At 47.0% G+C, this 10,483-nt stretch overlaps 1 protein-coding gene across 1 annotated transcript in view; it reads left to right on the forward strand.

Moving 5' to 3' along the window:
- The window catches only part of LOC117451926 (PDZ domain-containing protein 2-like), a 41,350-nt gene extending 30,933 nt beyond the window's left edge, over nucleotides 1-10,417 (forward strand). The window contains exons 3-4 of the mRNA XM_034090298.1: nucleotides 7,746-8,218; nucleotides 10,297-10,417. Of these exons, the coding sequence (XP_033946189.1) occupies nucleotides 7,746-8,218; nucleotides 10,297-10,405 (582 nt within the window). The 3' untranslated portion in view covers nucleotides 10,406-10,417. The remainder of the gene's footprint in view (nucleotides 1-7,745; nucleotides 8,219-10,296) is intronic.
- Nucleotides 10,418-10,483: the final 66 nt, after the last annotated feature.

Raw genomic sequence — 10,483 nt, forward strand, 5'->3', positions numbered from 1 at the left:
TTGTTGACAGTGGAGCAGTCAAAGCTAGCTGTGTCACAATCTTAGTTTTATGTCACGGTTTTGTTTGGTCTGTCTTGTCATGGTTTTATTTTTGCCATTCTGTTCACCCTGTGTCTTGTCTTACTCCCTATCGTTAGTTTCCCTGGTGTGTCTGATTGTCTGATTGTGTTCACCTTTACACACGGCATCTATTGCCCGTCTGTCCATCCTGGGAGAGGGATCCCTCCTCTGTTGCTCTCCTGAGGTTTCTCCCATGTTCCCTTTAAACTGTGGGTTTTCTCCGGAAGTTTTTCCTTGTACGATGTGAGGGTGTCGTTTTTTCTCATACTGAAATTCTGAACAATCTGTGCTGTTGTATTAGCTGCAAAGTGTCTCTACTGTAGGCTATTTTTATTATATGTACAGCACTTTGGCTCGACCAAAAATCGTTTATAAATGTGCTATATATATAAAACTTGATTTGATTTGATTTGATTCACCTGTTGCCCTTGTGTTTCTCCTTCCCTGTCCGGCTGTTTCTCGTCTCGTGATTACCCCTCCCTGTATTTAGTCTTGTCTCTTCCTGTGTTCGGTGTTGGTTCATTATTTGTCGTTCATGTCTCCCTTCATGTTGGTCACAGTCACCTTTGGTTTGGATGCTTCCTCGTGCCTCGTACCTGTTCATGGATTCTTGTTTTGTTCAGCTTTTGTAAATAAAGCTCGCTTTTTGTTTCCTTTTGAAACCTGCTTCCTCCTCAATCTGCATTTGGGTCCTATTATTCCCCAACCCTGACAGAATGAACCAACCAGAAATGGACCCAGCAGACAATCCATTTGAAGTAGAATTACAGCATTTTACCTTTTTTTTTGCTGCTTTGATTGGTGGAAGGGAGCGTCCAGTGTTCGGCAGAGGAAGGCCGCTCTGGTCTGCGCACCGGTTGGCAACAGAGAAACCATGTTTAGTTAAGTTCTTACCTGACTGGATTTTGGAGTTCCTTTCGACATGTTTCCCGGCCTGCTAGCCCCAGGCATGCTAGCTCCCTGCCTCCCAATTCCCAACCTGACACCATACGTCTCGGTGTGTTCCGTCTGGAGTCAACCCCTGCTTCTTCCTCAGTTCCTGCTCCTGTCCAGGAGCCATTCTTGGGTACTCGTCTGGCTTTTGGAGGTCCACGGAGCCTCCAAAAGGCTCCTAGAGAAGGAGTCGCAGGTCCAGGCTAGCAGCCCGAGACCCAGAAGCCATGCTTTTGGCTCCAGTACAGGCCCCAGCTGCCATGGTTCCGGCTCCAGTACCGGCCCACACAGCCATGGTTCCGTGCTCCAGTGCCGGTCCACACAGCCATGGTACCGTGCTCCAGTACCATCCCACACAGCCATGGTTCCGTGTTCCGTGTTCCGGTTCCGTGCCCAGCAGCCATGGTTTCGGCTCCAGTACTGGCTCTCCGGCCGACGCCAGCTCCCCATGTCCTGTCGGCGTACCGGCCGACTCCAGCCCCTCGTCTCCTGTCGGCATTCCGGCCGACTCCAGGCCCCCGTGTTCTGTCGGCGAACCGACCGTCTCAAGTCTCCTCTCAAGTCTCCTCTCGAGTTCCCTCTCAAGTCCCCTCTCAAGCCCTCTCTCGAGCCCTCTCTCGAGTCCCCTCTCGAGTCTCCTCTCGAGTTCCCTCTCGAGTTCCATCTCCAGTCCCTACTCAAGTCCCTTCTCTAGTCCCTACTCAAGTGCCGTTGGAGGTTCCGCTGGGGGTCCTGCCAACTCCATGTCCTGTCCCGTTGGGGGTCCCACCGACTACTCTTCTGCCTGAGGTCCTGCCAACCCTATGTCCTGGGCCTACTCCTTGCCCTGTTGCGTTGGTGGTCCAATCGACACCAGCCCTTGCTCCATCCGGGTTTCCATTGACACCAGCCCATGTGATGTCCAGGATCCCGTCTACGCCTGTCCCACCGGCTCCGGTTCCTGTCCGGCTGACACCGGGTCCTGCCCGGCCTCCGGAGCTGTCCGGTCTTCGCCCTCGAGCCCGGCCCCATGAGAGCCGCGGTCTTCGCCCTCGAGCCCGGCCCCCTGACTCTTCCAGCCGCTACCTTCGCCCTCATGCACGGCCCCCTGAGTTCGCCCGCTGTGGCTCTCGCCCCTTTATGAACTCTGTCTTGCCCCTGGGCCGTCCGCCCGAGACCCCCACAATGAACTCTGCCTTGCCCCCATGCCGTCCGCCCGAGACCCCTTCCTGGTCCTCTGCCGTGCCCCTGGGCTGTCAGCCCAAACCCGTCCTCCAGACCCCCTCCACCCATCCTTTTTGCCCTAGTGATGCGTCCCTCCTCCGGACCCCCTCCACCACCCTTCTAGAGGTTTTGGACTCTTTGTGTGTTGTAGGGACGTCTGGAATCCGTCCCTTGAGGGGGGGGGGGGGGGGTTCTGTCACGATCTTAGTTTTATGTCACGGTTTTGTTTTGCAATTCTGTTCTCCCTGTGTCTTGTCTTCCTCCCTGTCGTTAGTTTCCCTGGTGTGTCTGATTGTGTTCACCTGTTGCCCTTGTGTTTCTCCTTCCCTGCCCGGCTGTTTCTCGTCTCGTGATTACCCCTCCCTGTATTTAGTCTGGTCTCTTCCTGTGTTCGGTGTTGGTTCATTATTTGTCGTTGATGTCTCCCTTCATGTTGGTCACAGTCACCTTTGGTTTGGATGCTGCCTCGTACCTGTTCATGGATTCTTGTTTTGTTCAGCTTTTGTAAATAAAGCTCGCCTTTTGTTTCCTTTTGAAACCTGCTTCCTCCTCAATCTGCATTTGGGTCCTATTTTTCCCCAACCCTGACAAGCTGGTGTTTTATGGATCTCTGCCGCTAGGCTGCTAGCCATCAGTCCTCCGATGGTGTGGATGTTGGTCCAGATGCTAGGTCACCAGCCGCCGGCGCGAGCTCACAGAGATCCTCCGGCCGAGCTAGCTGTTTTGCTAGCCGGCCTCGTGTGCAGCCAGCTGGTGATGCATGGTTCTCCGGCTGTGCTTTTAGCCCTCGGTGCGGGCCCCCAGTCCTCCGATGGTGTGGATGTTGGTCCTGCTGCTAGGCCAGCAGCCGTCAGCACGAGACCACAGAGATCCGCCGGCAGAGCTAGCTGTTCAGCTAGCCGGCCTCTTCTGAAGCCACTCCGGTGTGTGTGTGGATCTCCGCTGCTCGGCCACCAGCCCTCTGCGTGGACCCGTAGTTCTCAGATGGTGTGGTAGAGGTCCTGCTGCTAGGTCGGCAGCCGTCAGCGCGAGACCACAGAGACCCGCTGGTGGTGCTAGCAGAGCCAAGAGCCCAATATTCTCCTCTTTTAGTTTAGACCCTTTTTTTGTTGAGGAGAGTCTGCCAGGAGTGCCAGATAAATGAACTGTAGATAATATGCCGACCATGCCCGAAGGTGCTTGATATTCAAAGATGTTGCTGGTGCAGATAATGATGTATCCTCAACATGTTGTTTTACATGGGGGCAAGATGAGTGGTGTAGCTACACATAGGTTTGACATTTAGGACAATTATACAGAGATAAATTGCTGCCACTGCGCCAGAACTGCCTCCTGCCATCTTGGGAAATGGGTCAGTCTTGAAACTGCATGAATTTGCTGAGACTGGAAAGCTAAGGCTCTTTTGAATTTATGAGCCCAAATCTGAATTCATGTGTGATGATGTGTTTGATGTTATAATTGCCATAAAACTTCACCTCGCTGTATACAATGGGCTGTTGGAAGCTCTAGGACCTAGGTTAATCACAGACTCAGGAAAGTTAACCACCACAAGCTAGGGACTGAGGACATTCAGATGATAAATAGCTTTTCCTAATAGAATGTCAATCAGCAGGTGTCTCAGTATTCCCAGAGATAAAGTGCTCGTCATCCACTTCTGACATTCTTCCAGCATAACACTTGTTGTTGAACACATCTGCTCAAATCATCAGTGTTTTAATCAGGATTTAAAATCAATTATGTGAAATTAATCTTCAGGTTTCCAGCTTCCAGATGTGATATTCCACTTCTGTGTGGCACATACTGCTTTCTCCTCCTCAACATCCCCGCCCTCCACTAAAAAAGACATGTGGGTCTCCAAGGGTTAATAGTTTTACTTTTATGAAAGACCTTCTACAACAGCTTACAACCTTTTTGTTAGAGAAAGTGTGAAAAAGGACCCATATCTAAGTGTTTTAAGGCCCCCAGATCAGTAAACCCTCTCCTAAGTATAGCTCAGGCGTGTAAACAGGAAGTCTCATTGTCCGTGATATCTAATTTTGGAAACCAAACCCTGTATAGTAGACAAATGCTGTCATGGTTGATGGGTGTGTGGCAGGGGCGGCGGGTACTGTAGGCTAGGGAAGGCTAAGCCTTCCCAAATATTTTTGTCACTGCATCCTGGTAAAATACAAATATAATGTATAATTTTGTGCCCTGTACTACGAAGCCAGTTCAACAGACCCTGGATATGTTTGAGTTATCTTAACTAACCCTAACAAACGAGATCTCGCTAAGCGGTCCTACGACGCTGGTTATCAACTCGGTAAATCAAGCCAGGGTTTCTCTCACCAGCTGAGAGCGCGTTCACGTGAAAGGGGTGGGGTTAGCTACATTTGACCAATCACAAACAGGGACAAGTGTACTGACAGCGCAGCGTCATACTTTATTAATGAAAAGTAAACTAATATTAGACAAATACAAACTTTAAACATCCATGACTTAAACATATAATCCAGGATACAAGCCACATAGCTGCACCTGCAAGGTGAATACAGAACAACTGGTTAAAAAATAAAAAACTACCAAGTGTTTGAAAGCGTACAACAGTTTTATGATATCACTGCCCCGTCTAAGACACGAGTGGATCTGACTTTAATTACATTTGACTCGAGTGTTTCGTCAACCCAATGTGTTGCTTAAAATAATACTTCTGCATACAGTATGTGACACTGTAAGTGTTGCACGGCCAGATACGGCTCGAGAAGCTGACTCAGATAAGGAAATATATGATATGTTATGATTAGTGCTGTCAAAATTATCGCGTTAACGGCGGTAATTCATTTTTTGTATTAATTGCGTTAAAATATTTAACGCATTTAACGCATGTGCAGAATGGCCCGCCCCATACGTGCCACCAGTGGCAGCGCCAGGGTATGGCTGGGGTAGGCTACACCCATACCAAGAAATGGCTTAGCCCCACCATGAAAAATGATGTTAAAGTAAGCAAAATAAAGTCTGCCAACTCACGGAGTAAATTGCACAGACAGCAGTTAGTAAGATTGATTTCAGTAGCCACGGTTTTGAAAACTTTTGTCACGTAGTGATCGTCTTCTCAATAGAACATCTTTGATAACGGCGTGGTGTTGTTGCAGGAAGTCCCGACGCAGAATACTCTTGCTGTAGTACAGGGCAGAGCCATATAATAGTAATAATATGGCTCTGGTACAGGGGTGCACATAACTGGTACGCAGGTTATGTGCGTAATCTGAAATGCGTACCGTCACTTGTGTCACAAAGCGCATTTGCGTACCGACGTACTTGTGAAGCTTTTCCAGAAGGCGGTTAGATCACCGGACGACAGAGTCGGTCTCCGTGTGCACATACAGGGCTGCTGTTAACGTCGGTCTGTACAACGGAACTGTGTCAAAACTACGCCAACCGGCTGCGGAGGGAGACTCCCCTCTTCACTGGAGAACTGCGCTAAAACAGCTGATCACAACGTTCACACTAGGCTTGTTTGAGACAAGCAAGACCTGCGCAGACCTGCGCAGTTGCGATCAACGTCTTGCTAGTGCGTTGCATAATGGTTAGTCATTTTGTCCGACTTGCTCTGGAGGCTCGCCCACATGAGACTTTGAAATCTCGCGGGACAAAGACGCCCGCAGCCTTGAGAGCGAGGCCAGGCGAGTTGGCGCAGTTGCTCTCCACGAGCTGCGGAAGCGAAATGCTTGATGGGAAACGGCTCGCTGGTATCTCGAGCTGAGCGCTCATTGGTGGTTTTTACCACGTGCTGCTGATGAAGCTCTCCTATTGGCTGGCAAAAGTTTGTTGTTGTTTTGTGTCAGTTTTACGTCGCCACATCCATTCCCATTTTTCATCATTGTTCCACAATGTTTATCATCATGAAATTAATATCTATATATGTTATACTATACTGCTTACCGTTTTCATACTTTATATATCTTAGCATATTCATACACACTGTTCATACTGCTCACAGGCTGATATCTAGTGTATTCATACACACTGTTTATTCATCATTCAATTCATTCTATATGTTATTCTGTAGATTGTGTACATTACTTTCCACTTCACTGCTTGTTGCACCTGGTCAGAAGCTAAACTGCATTTCGTTGTCTCAGTACCTGTAATATGTGCATTAACAATAAAGTTGAATCTAATCTTGAGCAGGAACAAATGTATTTACTTAGTACATATCTGACATTAACGATTAAACACATGTGTGCATTCTTTATAAATGCAAACCGAGTCAAGCCGACTCCGGAGGTGGCAGTATGCACCTTCAAGCTGTTTGCAATCCGCCAAAAAACCGAGAGAAGAAGAAAAAGATGAAGAAGCCGACTCCGAGCTGTCCGATTTCAGGCGAGCTTTTTGAGACCTCCCCCGGCTGCGATCGGCTACTCTCGTCTACTTTCGAGGCGAGCCGCAACGCGTCTCAAACAAGCCTACTCTGTGGTCACGAAGTACTCCACTCCCCCCCCCTCTCTGTCGACTTTCCTGAAGTACTCCCCCGTTGATAGAAATCAACACGTAATGAATTAAGACCCCACGGGTTGATGATTGATAGGTGTGTGGGTTGTCTTTCATTTTGACACACAGACAAATGTTATAATAAACATAGATACTGTATGTTAAATGGATATATCCGCCTTCTTTCATTTATCTTTCCATTCCCACAACAATATACATAAATAAATGGCATATTTTGGACATAGTTCGAATGGTGATTAATCATGATTAATTAATTTGTAAACTGTGATTAATCTGATTAAAAATTGTAATTGTTTGACAGCCCTAGTTATGATATTATATGATCTCATTGATGATGTGATATGAATGATAAGTGCGACACGTCGGCGTCTTCTCTGCATACGGCAGTTTAAACTGTATTTCCTTTATCCTGTAATATGACTTGAGAGATTTAAACTCCACACACTGAGTTGATCTCTTTTCTATAGACGCGGGCAGCGTTAGGTAAAAAAAGTTATTGAGCCTTCCCAAACCTGAGCCTCACGCACCGCCTATGGTGTGTGGGTGTCTGAAGGAGAGTTACAGTCCACTACTGTCCAAATCAAGTTACTCTGTCACATGGTCATCAGGTTAGTGTGTTGAAATACTTTCTGGAAATAATTTAAAGAGGCCCTATTCTGCTTTCTGAGGTTCTCACTTCCTTGTACTCTTCTATAGGTTTTAGTGCATGTAAATGGTCTGCAAAGGCTAAAATCCCTGTGTTCCCTCCAGAGTTAGTTTCTCTCCCATAGACTCCCACCCCCGAAACCTGAATCTTTTGCCAAGTTTCTTGGGTTTTGGGGCGCCTAAGGCCAAATGGAATTTGTTGTAAAAACAAAAATAATTCCTACAGTTACAATACTTTCCTCGCCCAAGTTGCTGTGCTCTGAACTAAATAGTATGCATGTAAAAATAAAAACATGACACCATGCAGCGCTTCTGAATGTTAAAACAAATGATAATTTTATTTTGTGTCAAATGACAGTGACATCCTTTAAGGCTTTTCATTCACTCATTGGTCCCTCCTCTTCCTCCTGCAGGGGGACCAGGACTGCCAGAATGTGGAGGGGGACAGTGTGTGCAGCAGCAGCAGTGTTAACAGTGTTAATGTGGAGGACATGCCGCTGTGTCTGGCTGCCATTCAGAAGCTGGTTGAGTACATTAAGTTCAACTTCATGGACAGTGACACAGCTCCGACCCCCAGCCCCCCTTCCTGCAGGGAGGGGCTAGACATCGAGGTCCGGGCCGTGGCCTTCAGCAAAGATGAGTTTGACGGTGCTGAGTTTGGCCTCAGCTTTGGAAACATCCCTATTTTTGGGGACCCTGATGGAAGGAAGAAGGGGGGCCCGAGGAGGAGGAGGGACCAGGGCCCCATCATGGATGTGGGCTGCATCTGGGTGACAGAGGTGAGGAAGAGGAGCCCAGCCGCCCGCTGTGGGGGGATCAAGCTCAGAGACGAACTGCTGTCACTGAACGGGCAGCTGATGGTGGGAGTAGACGTCAGTGGAGCCAGGTAAGACTGCTGAAACCAAAACTGTAACCATGAGCCACACTGAACAAACTGAAACGTTGACTTTAATTATTTTGTATTTGCATTGCAAACATGTGAAGAGAAGAGATGTTGCAATGATCAAGCACATTGTATTCTGTAAGCTCATAGCAAGAAGATGGTGAATTAAATGATGTGATAAATTCACTGTACCTCATCACAGCAACCCGACTGTCCAAAAAGAACAATAGCCGAGCAAAGCCAGAGATGTGCCTGCATGGTCTCACGGTTCATAGCTTCATGCCAAGGCCTGCTCTGAAGTACAACACGCAGCTGTTATATGAAATACACTCATTGAGTGCAAAGAGTAAAAATGGTAAAACCTTAGAAATCGACTACACTTGAGAAATGAAAGACACTCCAGCAGACATCTCAATGTGTGGTTTGTCTTTGTCTTGTAGTTTTAAGGAAACATATGGAAATGTTCTGTTGGTATTGCACTAAATCACGGTGTAATAGTGATGAAAACAATCCTCATACCGAAGGCTGGCTCCTCTGCAGGTCCATTCAGCGCCCTCTCCTTTCTCCAGCCGCAGCAGAAACAGCTGACAGGCCGTTTTGTTAAATGAAGAACTGACTAAACTGAGAGAATTTGACTTCAAAACACATTTTAAAGGAATGCAGATTTTATGCAAGTAATTTTTATTGGTTGTTATAAATGTTTTGTCACTGCTACTGCATGCTGAGATCCACAGATGCTGCTTTGTACACAATCAGAGAAGATATCAATAATAATCCACATTCAAACCATTTTAAGATACTGATTTTTATTTAAAGCCTCTCCCTCGTGTAGAAACCTGACTGGTTTAAGAAGAGTCCTTCATGGGCTTAAGGTGCATTAGTTAAAGTCCTAAAGGTCAATGGTAATAATGTGGTTTGATACACACATCAGGTCCCAGAATACTGAGGACAGTATTACAAGCTAATGTTGTTTAAAGGGGACCTATCATGCCAAATGCACCTTTGTACGTCTGTTATACATGAAGATGTGTCCCCGGTGTGTCAGGGAACTCACCAAGTGTCAGAAAGCACAACCCTCTCTCTTTTCCTCCATACCCAAATCTCTAAAAACGGGTCTGCAACGGATCTGATACAGACTGATCCAGATTTGAAATATCTCTGACATCAGAAACGAGGAGCTCCGCCTATATGCGCAACTCTTCACCTATCAGTGGGAGACAGCCACGGCCATTGCCGTTCGACAGCGCTGGAGACGCTGTAGTACATATGCCAGGCCTGTAGGTGGCGCTGTAGTCTGCCACAAAAGCAGCGAAGAAGGCTTCCCAGAATCAGCCCTTGCCAAAACAGGGCTAAAAAAGAGCAAATAGAGCGAAATGAGGCATGGCTAAAATGCATGATCTGTTTGGTATTTTGAAAAGAAAACTTTGCAGACATGTTTTATATAGGTACGGCCCTACAATATATTATTCAAATATAGCATGATAGGTCCACTTTAAATAAAGATGCCGGCCAATCATTTGTCTCTTTCCATCATTCCCTGAGCAACTATGATGTAATTGTATGCTGCTCACTGTAAACAGGCTAAATGAAGGTGGTTGGTTACCTGGCTGAGGATATGGAGGTGTGCAGCTCTTCATCTAACAGTGCTGGGGTGTCACACTCAAACTTATTTACTACTCTGCTGTCAGGAAGTGTTTGTAGATTATTTTTACATGAGTGATTGCGGTCATTGTCAAGCTCACAGACAACCACATTGGATATCCTGTTAACATGTTATGATAAAAGTCAATTGAATGCTTTAAATGTAAAGCTGCAGCATTAGGAGATACCAGTTTTTTATGTATATTATGTATTTTGTCCATAGCACAGAAACATTTCTAAAATAGTTAAGAGAGAGTAGTTGACGTCATGTAGACGTCATGTAGACGTCATGTAGACGTCCTGTACAATAGGTATCACGCAGGTTCACACTGTCAAATGTTCTGCAATATAAAACCTGTACAGAATGCCAGAAGAGATGACTGTGAGGATTATGTGATCCTGGATGTAATGACGGCATTATCCGTGTTTATTTTCCACAGTTACCTGGCGGAGCAGTGCTGGAATGGAGGCTGTATCTACCTGATCATGCTGAGGCGAGTTAAGCGAAAGGCCCCCCCCCTCCCTGTAATGGCAGCGTCAGTACTGTGAGCAGTGACATTTGTGAGGACCAGAAGCAGGATAGGGGGGCCCCGGAGCCCCCTGAGGGCCCCGCCAACTGCAAACGCA

Source organism: Pseudochaenichthys georgianus, chromosome 9 (genome assembly GCF_902827115.2).
Source record: "Pseudochaenichthys georgianus chromosome 9, fPseGeo1.2, whole genome shotgun sequence".
Lineage (NCBI taxonomy): Eukaryota > Metazoa > Chordata > Actinopteri > Perciformes > Channichthyidae > Pseudochaenichthys > Pseudochaenichthys georgianus.